Source organism: Syzygium oleosum, unplaced genomic scaffold (genome assembly GCF_021117445.2).
Source record: "Syzygium oleosum isolate NSW1041296 unplaced genomic scaffold, Sole_v2.1 Sole_v2.17, whole genome shotgun sequence".
NCBI classification, from domain to species: domain Eukaryota; kingdom Viridiplantae; phylum Streptophyta; class Magnoliopsida; order Myrtales; family Myrtaceae; genus Syzygium; species Syzygium oleosum.
In genome coordinates, this window is record NW_026607501.1 from 6117608 (window position 1) to 6135877 (window position 18270).

At 37.7% G+C, this 18270-nt stretch overlaps 2 protein-coding genes and 1 long non-coding RNA gene across 3 annotated transcripts; 1 reads left to right on the top strand and 2 right to left on the bottom strand.

The window, feature by feature from the left end:
* The first annotated feature begins 581 nt into the window (after positions 1-581).
* On the top strand, positions 582-1565 carry LOC130140195 (uncharacterized). The gene is made up of 3 exons (XR_008818206.1): positions 582-887; positions 1057-1149; positions 1253-1565. It is a non-coding gene; the product is annotated as an uncharacterized LOC130140195 (long non-coding RNA).
* A 3876-nt stretch (positions 1566-5441) lies between these two features.
* On the bottom strand, positions 5442-10687 carry LOC130140232 (receptor-like protein 13). The gene is made up of 2 exons (XM_056319080.1): positions 10479-10687; positions 5442-7705 (listed from the first exon to the last, which is right to left on the bottom strand). The coding sequence occupies exons 1-2, from the start codon at positions 10648-10650 to the stop codon at positions 5514-5516; spliced, it is 2364 nt and encodes a 787-aa protein (XP_056175055.1). The 5' UTR covers positions 10651-10687; the 3' UTR covers positions 5442-5513.
* LOC115691125 (receptor-like protein 9a) lies at positions 10685-15299 on the bottom strand (the record flags this gene model as incomplete). The annotated part of the gene is made up of 2 exons (XM_030617705.2): positions 14947-15299; positions 10685-10818 (listed from the first exon to the last, which is right to left on the bottom strand). Coding segments are annotated over exons 1-2 (480 nt in total), but the record flags the coding sequence as incomplete, so codon positions are not given.
* Between the last annotated feature and the right edge of the window lie 2971 nt (positions 15300-18270).

Sequence of the window (18270 nt, forward strand, 5' to 3'; positions counted from 1 at the left end):
CCGTTTCGAAACGGTGCTAACGAATGTTAGATGAAGGAGTGGTTTGCAACGCCTTGTGTCTCTAGGGCGAGAATATGGACAACACCTCCATCTTCTCTTAGGAAGGAAACAGGCCACCTCAAGAGCAGAATTTGGGCTGTCCCCCGCCCAAACAAGGGACTACAGAAGCAGATGATGGCACAAGAGTTTCCCATTTACGCAGGTTAACAAGCCATTCCCCACCAGCTTTCAACCAGAATAGAGACGCCCAGAGCGAGAGAGCACTGACCATGGGAACGAGCAGGTTCACACAGTAACTTGCAATGGACACATGAAAGGCAATGAGTTGCATCGGGGGGCTTGATCAATAATGTTCGACATGAGTTCAAAAGGCGAGTCGAGTTCATGGACCCTCGCATCTGTCTGTGCCCATTAGACAAAATCTAGAATAACCAGTGATCTTTAAGGGAAAATGTCTCTAGTGTCCAGTTAAAGAGCTATACAAACATTTCATTCGAATTCATTCGGATATTTCAACATCACCCTACCATTTGACATTCGGCAAGGAATTAGTCCAACGACAGAAGCTAGGATTAGTCTGATCTGTACACTTTGGGAAGCAGACAAGCCCCTGCTTATAAGGTTAAACATTTGTCTATCAGTATAGATATCAGTTCGAATAAACAAACAACTTCTTTGCCACTAGCCGGAAGCCAGCACTCTGTTGAAAGTCGTAGGGATCCAAAGAGAAGCAAAGCATCCACAAACGTTCCAGGATTAAACAAGGGCTCAATCTCAGCAGCATCACACTGACTAAAAAACAAGTCTTTCTGAACTGCCAGAAGATAAATTTAGTCAAGGTGTGGAGAAATCTGGGTCAAGCTATAATGGACTTTCCTATCAAAAAGGTAACGCATTTCACAGCTTTTATCGCAAGTGACCAAAACGACTTGCTCAAATTCTACATGAACCCCTACATGATGAAGCAGGCATTAAAACATTCAACATGATATCTTTTTTGTGATTTGTGGGTTTCTTTTTCTTTTTTTTTCGGTTCTGTGTGTGGCCCGTGAGCAGGCATTTGATTGGGTTCCTGGTGTTTCTGGGATTGCCGGTGGCCAATTTTGTGGACGTGCCTCAGGTTGCGGATCTTCATGGCCTATTCTCAAGGTGTGTTTTCTATTTTTCACTCTTATACCAGTGTGCAGTTACGATGTTGTGTCTTGTAATTATACATTTTACAGAGTCTTGATTTATCGATGTTTGTTTTCAGCGCAACTCTTCCCAACTCGTCGATATCGAATGGAACACAATTTTTCTGGGAGCGGGAATCAAAACCATACAAATATATAGTAAGTAAGGGTGATGAGAGGGAAAAGAGTAAATCTGTCAGTAGCAGCTGATCTGTGTCGATTATCATAGCTCTATTTCACTGTCTCAAGTGTTTTCTAAGATGAGGCTTGTAGGTGCAAGTTACAAGTCTCAGAGAGCTTGATAAAATTGCTTATTTGGTGAAGATGTTTGAATTTCCCTGTTTGGATAAAATCCTCCATAACCAGCTTAAAATTGTCCGATTTCAGTCACAATTGCTTGAATTTTTCGCACTTGCCTACCTGTTTATTGGCAGAACGGCGCTTTTAGTATGTACAAGTCCATGGAGCATTGTGATGTTTATGGCTTGTTACCATCCCGAGCAATGGGCAATTTTTCATTAGCTGACCTTTCTTGCAGCCGGCATTCGAAATTGGCATTTAAAGCCTTCATCTTCTTCTGGTGCCATATCAAAACAGCAGGTGCCGCAGATGAATAACTCGAGTTGGTGACACTAAGTACAGGCACTTCAAATTAAATTCAGAAGATTTGTTTCTTAGGAATATACGAGGGTTGTGCTCGCCTTTTCCAATGCTGTTAAATTTCAGGAGCAGTAGCCTGACGCTTGAGACAGTCTTGCTCAAACAGCAAGTGCAAACCTAAGATGGATAGCCAGGGACATCTGTGTGATCAGATAGCATGATGGGTCAAAGTATTAACAGAAATGTCCTTTCTTTTCCAATAGAAATTAAAGAATTAGTCCATTGGAAATGCTCTCTTTCTTGGTAATACATCACGAGTTCAGTCCACCGTCAATGGATAGTCATTTTTCGACATGAGCAGCACTGTTGGTGTCAAGAAAAAAGTTCACAAACGATGGACCTTATAATAAACTATTGCACAATGCTCTGAAAGTCGATTGCTTGCTAAGATTCTCCGAACGAAATCATAGTGTGTAAATAGCTTTTATAGTGAAGGGTAGCTCACTGGTGGTCAAATTGAATCTGCAACTATCAGCTTAAGCAAGCTAGATAGTTATCCAGTTACTGCTCTCCCCATTCAATTTTTTACTATTTTGGCTTACTCTCTCCCTTCAGCAGACAGGATTAAACCAATTTCTATGAATTAAATGATCTGAAGATTGAATTCTGACTAGTATTTTCCGTAGATTATGCAACGGCTTGATATGCAAATCTACTTGTGCAGGTCAAACTCTACTAGTGCAGGAACTAATATATCTTACTCAAAGCAATCGCTTTTGGTGATCGAGTCCTGTGGCGACGATGTTTCGTTCGACTTATGAAAATAATGCTCTCTCTTTCAAAGTTCAAAGACGCATCTAACACAAGATAGTCTTCGGGGTACAAATTCTTTGGTGAACTTGAATCAGATAACAGAAGAAGAAATAAGATCGCTTCATCCTGGCAGTTATGCTGCTCACTCTCAAAGAAGAATCAGATACCCATTGGCAAATTCAGTTGACGGCCAATCTGGCTTCGGAAGATCTGCCACTTCAATGGTACCCGGGTGTCACATTACGATGTGTCAACGAAGTTAAGAACAAAAATGTCGTGACACATTGGAAAATTGTTTTAGGATGATTCGTTGTAACCGAGTGTAAGGAGTCCTTAGAAATTCCCAAGGAAAATCAGAGAAGCACTCGTCAATCTGTGATAACAAGTCACAGTCATAGTTACTATTATTATTTTTCATGGTTATTGTATCTGTGACCACAATGATCTTTCCTTCAGTTCACAACCGAAAGAAAATCTGATGATACTCAAATCCAAACTTACAGGAAAATACAGACAGTGTCACGATCCAACGGTTCAACATGCATAGCGGAGACTCAAGATGTTCAAATGCTTAGAAGCACGAGGTCTGCTAACGAAATAATGGGATATCCTTACAAACAAAACCAAACACTAAGTTGAGATAGTAGGAGTTTAAGCAGAGAAAAACGATGACCCCGACAAATGCTACCATGTATGATCCTGTGAAAACCTGCAAGAAGCCATCTTTCCAGGACTCATCATCTCTGCCTTTGTCAGCAGTTTACCTTTGTAAATTGCTTCACCGAAAGTCGAATTGGTTCTTTTCGTCGGGTGTCTTGCCTGACAAGTTGTTGTGAGCAAAGCTAAAAAGTGGAAGTGTGTATAGCTCCGTTAGTTGCGGAGGAATCGAACCAGTTAACTTGCAGGAAAGGTCCAAGCTCTCTATATTCTATATTCCTTAAATTGGAGAATGTTACTGGAATCGGTCCGGTCAAATGATTATGCGACAGATTTTTAAGACGTACATATTGCTCACATAAGCGATTTATAGAGGATAGAGCCCATCAAAATTATCGTGTGAGAAATCCATTCCAGACAGATATTTCAAGAAGTTGCCCTTATTAGATTCCAATCTACTCTATGACATGAAGGTCACTTCTTCTGGTTCATCCAAAAAAGCACTCGTACCGCTATCATCATGGAGAGATGATGAGCCGAGTTTTCCCTTGTACTGGTAGAGCTGCCAATACTCAGGCGTTTTCACTCAAAGTTTCAAATGTGCTATTAGAGATCCCACCAATTCCAAATGTCAAAAATCTTCCAAACAAGAAGGAACTTCTCCAGAAAGGCCATTATAAGAGAGATCCAGAATGCTCATCTTCTTCAACTGACAAAGAGCTCGAGGGATCGAACCTTCAAAGTGGTTTCCTTCAGTAGAAGAAGCGAACTGATCCAATTAGGCATCTCACATATCAATGCATCTTCCTGTGGACCCAATGTGACAACGGACAAAGCTCTAGGAATCAACTCAGGGAAAATCTCGGTGAGCTTATCACTTCGTAGATACGAGAACCTAAAAAATGTAACATTTGCACAGTGGGGTATAATTGGACCGAGATTTGTTAGTCCAACGGTCTAGGAAAACAAGAGAATTCGACTTGCTGAAGCTCAACGATTAAAGGACCACCCAATAAGTTTCCTGACAACATCAAAAATTCCAAAAGTTGAATATCTCCCATCTAATTTGGAATTGGTCTGCAAAAGAAATTGTCAATTAGATCCAAAATCCTGAAGTGTGAGCTATCCAATATGCTAGGTGATATATCTCCAGTAAATTGACTGCCGTCCAGATACAAATATTTCAGTCTTGTCAAGTTAGTAGTTCTTGGTAGCATTCACGCAAGTTGTTGCCTAATAGTTTCACTACCGAGTGTGAGACACAACCTATGGCCAGTGACTCTGGCATCTGCCTTGTGAATCCGCGATTTGACAAGTATAAGGTCGTCAACAATTTCATATCACCTATTGACGGAGGGATTTCGCCTCCTATCTAGTTCTTTGACAGTTTCAAGTACTGCAAATTTGGAAGGATGGAACCGATATGAGATGGAGGCGCTCCTTCGATCAAAGCAGCAGATGCATCGAACTGATACATATGGACAGGATTCGACAGGGAGGGCAAATCAAAAGCATCCGACAAGTTGTTGCTGGTGAGTTTTAACTCGACGAGATTGACATCGTTCTGCAATAGCCAATATTAACACCACTGAACTCCACATGCACAGCACTGGCAAAGAACGCTTCATGTTTTCATGTTACCGCCAGAAATCGCCGACACATCGATCCACATCAGACGTCGTTTCGAGTAAAGTTGTCCACATCCGCATGTCACGTAGGACGACTATCAATTGTTGAACGCCATGTCAACAAGTTTGGACGGCAATTGGCCAAACTGACCACATTGGAATTTTGCGCAAAGATTTAGCATTATATTGACAAAATCGAAAAGTTTATGATTTAATTATCATCCGTACAATAATTTTAAGACTGATTTGGTAACTATCCCTGCTTAGCTAAGGTGGAGCTCAAGCGGCAGAGCAGTGGTCCCGCAATCCATGCCTCCTTCGTCAAATTGGAACAATTCCCAACGCCCAATCCTTTATGTCAGTACCATTCTTGAGACGCTAAAACCCGATTGGTTTGATGTTGCTGGTCGCAACCATCAGATAATCCACTGTCTTGTGTAACGTTTACAAAAATTTGTCAACGTTGGATTCCTTTTGGTTGCGAACAAATTATTCTCTCTCAATCCTCAGCCAAATCAAATCTCCTGATATTCAAATTAGCAGGACAAGGAATACAATACTAACACTCTAGGAGTCGAGCATTCAAAATGCATAATCAAGATTCAAATGCTTACAAACCATTAAACAAAGGTTCTCCACTGTTTTATCGTATTTTTCCGTCACAAAATACGATAAACTTATGAACAAGCTTGAACAACATGTACTGGGAATACGGGTTTAGGTAGAGAAAGAGAACCACCCCAAGGAACGCCACCACATATGATCCCGCGAAACTCCACACAAAGGCTTCTCTCCAAGAGTCATCCTCCTTGGTATGATTAAAAGATGGCGGTGTCCCCGGTCCCAGATTTGAGCCATCACAGCTTGTTAATGGTGGTCCGCAAAGAAGAGGGTTGCCTTCATAACTTGCTTCCTCAAAAGTTCCAAATTGATTTTTTCGATCTGGTATCCTGCCTGACAAGTTGTTGTGAGCCACACTAAAATGCGACAGGGCATAGAGCTTTGTTAGCTGTGGAGGGATGGGACCAGTTAAGCTGTTATAGGAAAGGTCCAGACTCTCTGCATTCTGTAAATTGGAAAACGTTTCCGGGATCGGTCCCGTCAAATGATTGTTTGACAGGTTCAATGCTCGAAGTTCACTCAAGTAGCCCATCTCTGGAGGAATAAAGCCCGTCAAATTGTTCAGCGAGAGATCCATTCCTGACATCAGGTTTAGGATGTTGCCCTTATAAGATTCCAACCTACTATTTGTGATGAAGTTTACTTCTTCTAGTCCTTCCATATAAGTACTCGGTACAGCTCCATTGTATGCATATTGATATGTCAATTTGAATTTGACCTTATAGTCGAGTGGTTCCCAATACTCTACCCAAGTCAGAGCACCTGAGAATGGAGATAACTCAAAGTATCCAAATGTCAAACCTTTCAAACAAGGAGGAGTTTTGCCAGAAAGATTGTTATTGGAGAGATCCAGTATGCTCATATCTTTCAACAAACATAAATCCAGAGGGATTGAACCTTCAAAGTTGTTTCCTTGCAATAGAAGAACCCTCAAGTTTCGAAGTAAACTGATCCACCCGGGGATCTCACCTGGCAATGCATTGTGTCTAAGATCCAATATGACAATTGATGAAGCTCTAGACAGAAACTCAGGAAAATGCCCAGCAAGAGTGTCATTTGATAAATGCAAGAACCTCATAAACGTAAAGTTGGCACAGCGGGGTAAATCAGGCCCAAGGTTGTTACTTGAAAGGTCTAGACTATCGAGATATCGTAAGTTGCATAAGCTAAACGGTAAAGGACCTACCAATAAATTATTCGCCAGCATAAGCCCTTGCAAGTATTGAATATCTCCAATCCAATTGGGAAGTGTTCCGGATACGAAATTATGACTTACATCCAAAACCATCAAGAGGGAGCTATTTAATATACCAGGCGTTATGTCCCCTCTAAAACGATTGTTATCTAGATACAAAAGTTTCAAATTTCTCAAGTTAGAATACCTCGGTAGCATTTGGCCTTGCAAACTGTTGCCCGACAGTTTCAATGTATTAAGTGACGTACAATCTTTAGCCAGTATCTCTGGTATCTCTCCCATGAAGTTATTATTCGACAAGTCCAATGATTCCAGAAATATCATGTTGCCCATTGAGGGAGGGATCCTACCTTTCAATAAGTTATTCGACAAGTTCAGATATTGCAAATTCGGAAGGACAGAACCAATCCAAGAGGGAAGCTCTCCTTCAATAATATTGTTAGACACATCGAACAACCACATGCTGGCAAGGCTCAAATTGGAAGGCAAATGAAAAGCACCCGACAATTCGTTGCCTATGAGTTCAAACCGCTTCAGATTTACATTGTTTTCCAGTAGCCAATTCGGGAAATTTCCTGTCATTCCATTATGGCTGAGCTGAACACCTCTCAGGTCATGTTGCTCCTTCATAAAGCTAGGAATTACGCCATTTGCATCTTTGTTGAGCACACAATTTGATAAGCTAAACATCTTCAGCTGAAATGAAGGAAACCAAGTGGGGTCTTCTGTACTTACTTCCAAACGATAATGGTTGTCAAGGAGGTGGAATACCTCAAGGTTAGAATTATTAGCCAGGGAAGCAAGCGAAAGCGAGCCTTCGAAAGCATTTCCAGATAACACAATGTATTCCAATGACTTGAGATTATAGAGGAGACAAGAAGGAATGGCCCCGCTCAAATTGTTATGCTGAACATCAAGCGCACGGAGCGAGGTCATGTTGCATGAACATGAAGGAAGAGGTCCCGAAACTCCATTACCAATAATCTGCAACTCCTCAAGGTTCCTCAATCCACACAAGCCTGTTGAAGTGGACGCTGCAACTATGAGTATCATCACTAAATTGTACTTGTATAGAAAGAAGGTATCTATGTCTTATTCAACTTTATCACAATTAAAGGGTTATCATGTAATATAAATTATTTAGGGGATAAGTGCATTAGAAGTCCTAAAACTTGTCAAGAAAGTGCAATTGAATCTTAAAACTTTCAAAAAGTGTATCAAATCCTAAAACTTGTCACGAAAGTGCAATTTAGTCTTAAAACTTTCAAAAAATGCAATCAAGTCTTAAAATTTGTCACGAAGTGTAATCGAATCCTAAAAACTTTCAAAAAGTGCAATCAATGGAATGACTTGATTAGACCAATTTGATAAGTTTTATAACTTGTTTACATTTTTTAAAAGTTTTAGGACTTAATTACACTTTCATAACAACTTTTAGGATGTCCAATACACTTATCCCATTATTAAATTATCCTTTGTGATCACATAATGATGAGATATACATGCACTATCATGTTGAATAGAGTGGGTTAAACTGCTTGTATTGAGAGATAGTTTATTATTAATTTGCTAATTTCATTTGTATTTGAAATATGTGTTATCATCTTACTCAGAACATTGTTAAATCATTTGTTTGTTATATGTGGGCTATCAAGTCATGAGATATTTTATCGATCTTTCAATATTATTTATTTCTTAAATAGAGCATAAATGCTTTATCAAATTTGTATACATACTTAATTCAGCTTAGTTTGTTCTTATCCACTTGAAGTGATAGAAATGATACCAAAATATAGAAGTTTGTTTTTTAACGGATGTAATGTTCTAACTATAAGATTCATCAATAACTATGCACTTAACATTACTTATTTATGATATATAACGCTGTAAAGATATATCATTTTTGTTCTATAGACTTTTTATAATAATAGATAATGTTTTCTATTAATATGGCAATAGTTGATTTTCTATTTTCTGATATTCATTTATTTGTAAAACATGAAATTAGTTATTTTAAGAACGATGATTTTTTTATGAGTCCATTATTTGTCAAATATAGACTATCATGTTCTAATAGATAATTCTACGCTGTTCAACTTTTAGTATCTTATTTAGTACAAAGTTAGTACATATTTATATAATTATTTGTTAATATGGGCCACCAAGTTATACATTTTTATCAATTTTATTTGTCAAATATAGACTACCATGTTATATTAGTAAATTCACAATTTTCGACTCTTAGTGCGAATGTTATATAGCAAATGTTTATTACATGTTTCCATCATTTATTTGTTAAATATGAGCCATCATGTTGTAAGATTTTGTTACCAATTTGTTCATATCATTTTCTTACGAAAGAGGAAAAAATAATTTATCATAGTGGATATCCATACAAGTTTTAAATCATAGCGGTCATCACTTATTATACATTTCGTTATACTTATTGTTAAAATATATACAGTCTTGTAATAGAACCCTCTAAATAGATATGTTTTTCCTTGTATGATTTATAATTTTATTACTTTCGTTTACTTATAAAGCATGTGAAACAATTTCTTTGTGATAATGGATTTTTTCATTGATCTTTTAATATTATTTATTTGTCAAATATGAGTCCAATATGAGATCTATCATGAAATGTTATTATTCTTCAGATTTGATATTAATAATATTTATATGTCAAATATGAGCTTACTAAATATGAGTCAACTATGAGATACTTATCGCTACATCGCTAATCTCTTTCAAAATTTCATCATAAACATTTATTTCTAAACATATAATATACATGTATTTTGAAATAAAATCAATATGAACATAAACAATTATATTTAAACATTTACCAGCGAAATGTGTGTAATTCTGTTAGAGAAATATGCATAAGAATGTATGAAAATATATTACCTAGAAATTTACTACCAAAACATGAATAAGAATTAGAGATGCATAGTCAAATATGCATAAGAATATTTGAAAATATGTTGCCTAGAAATGAATTACCAAAATATGCATAAGAATTAGAGATAGGGAATTAGAGATCTCCGAGAATTAAACATTTGCTAATGTGACTATCAAAAACAAATTACTGGGTAAAGCTTGCACATGAGCGTGTCTTGTGGCTCAACCTTATGCGAGTTTTACCCACACACACATATAAACACAGTTCGGTATCATAACTACATCATCAACTAGCATAAACACAGTACTTTTAGTTAAATTAACCAAATATTAAGAAAGTATGACATTGATTGGTTGCAATTCATGGTGCAACATAATTTAAAAATATTTTTTTCCAAAGAAAATGGTGTCTTTAATGTTTTCATGTTTTAGCACCCATGTACCAATTGGTTATAGTATACTTTTGAGTTTTGAGAAAGGCCCTTCCCTTCGCGCCCAACCCTATTGCCCTCAACCCTAGTAGCCATTTATGAAATAATGTCTTGTTATCATATTTTGCATGCATTTAAAGAAATGGTAAGATGCACCATATGACACGTCAAAACAAGTGATTTACATAGTAAGTCGAAACAAGATAATTAAATATGATAATCTATTCTCCTAAGTAAACTATATACTAAACATATCAAGAACAATATTGCACTGCTATTGATGAATCATATACACAGTAATGGTAATAATAATGTTGAAGAAACTGGATGTGCATATACGCTTTTGATTTATGAAAGAGACGCATGGAAAATCTTACCTTATGTTCAAGACAATCTTGCCTTGTTTTAAAAAGGTGATGAGTTACCTATAGTGATAAACGAAAGCATTTTCACAAAGTACCTTCCAATAACTTTGAAGCACTCAATCCACGAAAGCCGATGACTAAGGCCTTAAGAGATGTTATCCTCGTAATGTCCACGAGGGCATCATTGACCAAATTGTTACCCAAAAGATCTAGCACCTCCAGATTCGGACCTATGACAAACAAAAAGTTGTCAAAATCGAACGTCATATATCAACAAGGCATGGTCTTCTATTTTACAAGTACCTTCAAGTTGATTGGAAGATACATTTTGGGCCTCCGCCGAAGTTTGCTTGTACAATGAGGGGACTTGCTGTAGATAATTGTTAGATAGATATAGCTCCTTCAATTTCTTCAGGTGTAGCGTTCCGTTTAAATCTGATTATGAAAAGATCCATGGATGCATTATGGTCAATTAATTATCTACAGATACATCAGATGTCTAACTAGGATCAAGAATAACCATATACTCATTATGAGGAGAATTATTTTATAAGGAGAAACCAGTTGGTTCAATATACCCAAGTATCAAAATAGTCTATGTCATATGACTTTGTAAACCAATTTCATAAACAAGTAACTTATACCTCTAACTATAACTATTATACATAGTTAACTAGCAGAGCTAAGAGAATATTCTCTCGTGTGCTCCCCTTGTGACATTTGACTTTACCTCTATGATTGCCACGTGGCCCAATGCATGGCATAGTTTTGTCATGTGACCCACATTCGACCAACAAGCATTAGTTTATTGATTTGCCATTTCTAAACTTCTATCTTTTATCTAGTTATATATCTCAAAACATGAATAAGGAGAAACGAATTTTCAGTTATATTCGTGAAGATATAGATTATTTTGCCAAGACAATATTTCATTACATGCTTGTCATGTGACATTTGACTTTACCTCAATGTGGCAACATACATGGCATAGTTTTGCCATGGCCCACGTTAGACCAATAAGCATTAGTTTACTGATTTGTCATCTCCAAACTTCTCTTCCCCCCGACCCACCACAAAACCAAGCCGGGGACAGGTCACCGCCTCCCCAGCGGCCTCCTTGATGGCCCGATTTGGCCACATATGAGAGAGAGAGAGAGAGAGAGAGAGAGAGAGAGAGAGAGAGAGAGAGAGAGAGAGAGAGAGAGAGTCTGTTCGCGGTGAGTCTGTCCATAGTAGCTTTGTTCGTAAGAGAAGATGTGAGGGAGAGAACAGAGGCTAAAGGAGAAGGGAGAAGGGAAACAAAGAAAAGCTAAAAGAATACGGAGGTTATATGAATATGGTTTGTAGTCTTTATCATGATCCACAACGGAATTTGTTGTTGCTCTTCTTATGGATACGGAGGTTATACGAACTGACTCACGTAAATTTGATCACCTTTTTGTCACAGCACTAAATGTGAATTTCCCTGTCTCAGTATACTATGTTGACCTGGCAGGCACTAAGGGGTATTTTGGTTTTCTTGCATGTCTGGATACCATGGGTGGAGTTGGCTTGGGATTTTGGATTTGTTTGTTTTCTCCTACTGTCCACGAGTCCATGTGTCCAGATAAATATAGATGTTTGGTAGAGGTAATTACAAACCAACATAAGAAATTCAAATAATTATAAGAGAAGAAGAAAAAGAAAATGGATAAAATAAATTATAATATTATTTGGATGCTAGAGAAAAAGATGATTAAGAGAGAAAAGAGTGCCCTTCAAGTCAACTTTGTTGGGCTGCAAAATGCAAAGGGAAAATGACATAAATAAACTTTGACCCAATCTATAATGTGGTCCCTGACTTTTAATTTGTTCAATATGGTTCTTGAACTTTAGCCTAATATACAATGTAATCTCTGAACTTTTAATTTGTTCAATGTCGTCTCTGAATTTTTTGTACATGTTCAGTTTAATCCCTGAACTATACGAAAGTGTTTAATATAGTCCTTCCATTAATTTAAGTTCAAGGACTATATTAAATATTTTCCATATAGTCCAAGAACCATAATAAACATGAACCAAAAGTCCAGGAACCACATTGAATAAATTAAAAGTTCAGGGATTACTTTGCACATTAAACTAAAGTTTATGGACTACATTGAATAAATTAAAAGTTCATTAACCACATTACATATTTGGCCAAAGTTCAGGAACTATTGGGATGCAAACTGAGCTAATTGCTCTTCGTGCTTATTCTCTTTGGCTGCGTTTAGTTGTCCGTATAAAACTCGGGATAGGATATGTTTTATCCTATCCCGTGTTTGGTAGGTGTCTCGGATAGTATAATGTCGGATATAGAAGGGATATAACCCGGATTAAAAAATCCGAGGGAGGGGGGTAAGATAAGGTCGGATAGGATTTCTCTTATCCGTCATATAAAAGCTACTTTTTAGAAACCCTACCCCTTCATTCACGCACTCCTTCACCCACGCTACAGCTTGCTTCTACAATTTGCGAAGGTATGTATTCATCCATGATCGTCTTCTGCAATTTTTTTTCAGTAGTTTGGGTTTATAATTTTCATTCTTTGTTAACCGGTAATCGAACGACGAAGTTGTCGTAAACGAATCGTTCGTTGGGCTCCATGTCATGGATATCGTGTCTGCGTGCTGTGTGAGTTTTGAGTGCTTTTAGATGATGAGAGTTGTTTATCATGTTCCTCTTTCTTTTTTCTCTCTCGGGTGGTGGTCGGCTTTGAGTTCCGCCGGTGGTGTTTTTTCCATATACTGACGGATGGCCGTCCTTGCGGAAGTTGGTCAACCTTGTGACGTTGAGAAGCATCACGGGAACTCGCATTTCCCTGACGACCTGCTCCACTATCCTCATTTTCAAAGGATAGTTGTTGAGGAAGCCCCCACTTGAGATCAGTCCTGTTTCTCCATTACATGTCCCACCTGAATCCCAATCTCCACCTCTGTTTTCGTAAACAAGTAAAATACATAAGCATCACACCCTTATGTTAGAGGCTGTCTTAATTATAATAGACATTCATTCTCTGCAACAACTTCCATATTAATAGCTCCCTAGAAGTAAAATTTTTTAGTTCTCTTTTCATTGAGAACTAATCCATTGAGTTCTCTTTTCACGAGGCAGCAATGTTTGATCTTGTTATAGTAAAATTTTTAGTTGCCAAAGAAAACATCGCTGTTTGACAACCAAATTATGTGAGAATTTAAGGAAAGAGTTATTTTGCAGCTAGTTGGGATAATGTTTCATCGAGATAAGAAGGCTATATTTTAAATAGAGTTTGATGTGTGGGTTTTCAGAATATAACACTCCCTTCCGGAAGAAGTATATACATTGTTATAAATACCCGACACATAATGTTCCCACACTGAAGATGGAGTTTTTTTTAGCTTTCATTGATCTCTTGATCTTGAGGTCCCTTTTGCACTATTTTGCTTTTCAAGTATTCATGCTACTAAATGATGATGCCAATGAGCACCAATTTCTGTGAGAGACACATAACTATCTCACCAGGTTGTTCTTGTTCATTGGATGATTTCTGCGGGTCAGGTCCATCTTTTGTTGGTTGACCAAATAATAATGGGGTGAGAATAGGGTCTTTTTGCTTACCGAGGTGATTTAATGAATCCAAAATATTTTAAGATGCCCTTGATTGCAACTGTCGTGAAGTCTATGCCTGGATAGGCAGACACCTTTTATTTTTGGACTGTTCAATGTTAAGGAAGAGAGAACAACTTATGCATTTTCCCTGTCATTTACCTACATTGTTTGTTTGTTGCTCGACTGTAGCAATAGAGACTTCACTACATTGTTTTTGTTTCCATTGCTATTAGACATGTATAATATGGTGCTGATTTGTCATCATGGAGAAAAATATTCCTTATGTAATGTTTGAATTCTGGCTATATCATTTTAAATTTTTAATACTATGCTGTTTTTATCATTAAATTTTCTCTACCATGCTATCATCTATCATTAAATTTTGTAAAATTGCAATGAGATGTTTAGGAATGGAAGGTAGCGATTTTAGTCAAACCCAAGGAAGGGGAACAAAGAGAGACCGACGTGTATGGACAATAGATGAAGAAAATGCACTTCTAGATGGTCTTGAAGAACTAGTTGCGCGAGGAATGACAATTTTCATGAGCATCACATAGGGGCATATATGTTCTTTATATTGATATACGGTTTCTACCAAACGCAGGATAGGATAGGATATGAGAATATCCGACTTTAAATCCGTACTTCACCAAACAGTGGATAGGATATGGCCAAATCCCTGGATTTCCTATCCTATCATATCCAATCCTATCCTGACCAGAAATACGGACGACCAAACGCAGCCTTTGTAGAGATGAGTCTCTTAATTAATTTATGATATGTGCAACCAACTACTTTAAGACTTGCGTCATTTGTGCAATCACGTTTTGTCTTTAATTCACTTAATAATCCACTTTATAGCCCATAGCGCCCTAGCATGACATCTCCTATTATTCAAAAAGGTTAAGTAAACGATTACCTAGAGAAACATAGTTGAAAACACAGAGAGAGATTTACCTGAGAGACAATTTTCACTTAAATCCAACACTTGAAGTTCCTCCAGAGGAAGGAATAAAGAGGCGTTGATCACCCAAGCTCTCAATTCCGAATCGCGGGTATCGTTCAGGTACAATCGAGCCACTCGCAAAGTGGTGTCATCACACACGACGCCTTCCCAGCCACAGCAGTCGCCACCGCCGCTGCCGTCTAGCCACGATGGAAGAGAAGACCCACTCGGGCCGTTGAAGGCGGCCTTGATGTCGAGCAGCGCATTCCTCTCTTCTTCCAAGCACCTCATGCTGCTTCCACTTCCCATCAATGCCAGCAGCACCCAAGTCCTCATACACCATAAAAGACACTTCATGTTTATGTGTATATGGTAGTGCTTTGTGTTATCTGCTTCATCTGCTTCTTCTACTTTGATTTATACAAGCAGTCTTCCCATTTCGAGCGATCGTCGGGGCCATTTCCGGGGAACGGCTATGGGCAAAGTCAAAGTCGTGCTGGAGCCAATCCCGCGGAACCCGTCACGACCGCCGTTGACTTGACCCAGAACTTCTAGAAAAGAGAAAGGTGAAGATTAGAAAATGAGCATCATAAAATGACAAAAGAACGACCATTAGCAAATTGGCAAAAGATAAGTTACAGTAATTTCACCCAAGTTATAAAAGAAACATACGTGCCTAGATATACATACTAAATTGACTCTGACTGTTTGATAATAATGGACCCTACAGATTTGATGGTTCAAATTTAGTTTAGTATATATATTAGGTTCATGAAATATTTGCTCATGGCCCGCGGGTTATATGTTTTCGCTAGGGACCTCTTCGACTCAAAGATGTGGCACATCTTATCCTCCCGCGTGGTCAATAAAGCTTTGTGGAAATTGAATGCTCAATAATAACCTCGGATGCCCAAACTTATGTGGAAATCTATTTTGTTTATTGTGTGGCCATCGAATCACATGCGCTTAATGGATGTGATCTGTTACATTGTGCGATTCCTATGTAGACTCACATGATCTACTAGTAAGAATGCATTGGTTTTATATGTGCCATGGACCTCGTCTATGTGCAAAAGTTGCTTCGAAATCTAATCTACAATTAATAGAGTTTTGTGGTTGAATCGCATCATGGCCAAACTACATTCTCTCAACTTTCTATTATATTGCTGAGAATATTTTGATTAGATAAAAAAACATAATTACTTATTTAACATTGATGTTCCAAAAAAAAAGTTAAATTGATTCACGTAATATATAAATAAGTGTCTGCTAATTAATTATATAGGCTGAGTAATACGTACTTAATTATTTACGTTGTGCCTTATTTTAAAGAAAAAAAAGCCAATTATATAGTTGACTAATAAAAAGTAAAAAAAAAAAAAAGCGAAATATTTTTCTACCGAAGATAAAAAAACATTTTCTTTTATTAACTAACAAGTTTACAATATATGTGTGTAATATATAAATTCTCTTATTTATCTAGAAAATGTTTGCAATATCTAATATCTATAATCTTATCTTATGTATCCATATAAAAAAGGGTTTTTTGTGCGTTACAATTACATGATGGTTATTAAGTCTGATCATTTGTCACCCTCTCAATTGCACCAGTCGTGCTAATCGCAACTCCTTAGATCTAGGTCACGTATCATGATGTTTATTAGTCAAAAAGGTTCCTTTAACCCTTAATAAGTATTAGGTTTAACGAATGACCGTGAAATTGCTAAGAGACGTGAAATTCCAAGCCGTCGCGTTATATTAGCTTATGACGATTCGATTTTCTCATGAACCGCACGATGCAATGACTTTTTATCTAAACATATGGACATTTTATAGTAGAGCCTGCAAAAACACAAGCGGATTCTCTCCGGTGATTTCCCTTTTCACGGTGATTCTATAAGCTAAAACCAATTTTCTGAATGATTGCTACTTGCATAATAATTAATTAAATTAAAAAAGGGAAATATTATTGGTTTGGATCATTGTCAATTATAATTAAAAAAAAGGAAAAAAAAAAAGAAATTCGCAACATCACGTGGCGAATGGGCCAATTGGAGATAATATAATGGGGAGTTGAACAAATGGGTCGCTGTTGGAAAATTAGAAAGTTTGAGCACTACTAGCTCAACATTTACTCGGTCATGAGTCAAGACAGATGCATTTAGCTAAACTAGTGATTGCACGCAATGATCGGCTTCCCGATGATTCAGTTTCGATGATTTCAAAAATTTTGGATCCGGAAATCGAGCCAGTTGTTCCCCACTCAATTTTTTTTTTTTGTGTGAAAAATCAAAATCTTATAATAAAACCTTTTTAAAAAGAGGCACCATTTTACTGCAGAATGCTATAGATTAAATGGTCATGCTGTTGTTTTGTTTGTTTCTTTTTTCTACAAGCTTCAAAATTGATTCAACCTGGGAATTCCAACCTTAGAACTGGGAACTTGAACCGGTACTAAGCTAATTGTAGGTTCACGGTACCAGGAATCAAACCTTTTATCCCCAAAACCGGACTTGAACCGCGCCCGATGCTCGACCCCTCCGATTAATACATTGGAAGTACAACACTGAATGTATTCTCTGAATGTATTCTCATGTGTCTAAAATCAGGTGAGCTGCTGGTGCAACCTGGAAAATGCTCTTGAAAATGCAAACCAGATTGAAAAGTGCGAGTTTCGAGTGCATCGTATTCATGTGACATACATGACGGGGCGACAAAGTTGGCGGCATATTGCCCTTTGATCCCCGTTTGATCTCTGCGTAATACCAAACTAATCAACCCGACCAAGTGGATGATCGTTTTGAACATTAACCACTCGTGTGAAGCTCGACAATGTCGAGAGCTTAAAAGAAAGGAAATGGAAACATGTTAAGCGCATCTACATTCTACAGAGGAAGCACCGCCCATCATAGGCTACATCAAGATGCTGTTCGAAACACTTTGCCAACAAAGTATTTGCATTGTTGACTAAATTGCTGTTAAGTATAATATGAGGGAGTGGTTTGCAAAGCCTTCTAGGGGAGAACATAGACACCATCTACATCTTCTCTTAAGAAGGAAACAGGACTTGGATTGTCTTGTTCACCTGTTCAAACAAATTAGTGCAGAAGTAGATGATGACGGCATGAAAAATTCCTATTTACACAGGTTAACAACCCACTTTAAACCAGCTTTCAACTGGAACGAAACAAAAAGAGAGAAGTTGCATCGAGGCTAGATCGATAATGTTTAAACAAAGTTAAAGGGCGAGTCAAGATCATGCACTCTCGCATCTACCCATGCCTAATAGAGAAAAAATGACAAACCAGTGATCTCGAGGGAAAATGTCTCTAATG

Coding starts and splice junctions, on each gene's coding strand:
- LOC130140232 (XM_056319080.1), bottom strand. CDS start 10,650: ATGACGTTCGATTTTGACAACTTTTTGTTTGTCATAGGTCCGAATCTG. Junction 7,706..10,478: donor TGCTTCAAAGTTATTGGAAG/GTACTTTGTGAA, acceptor CCACTTCAACAG/GCTTGTGTGGATTGAGGAAC.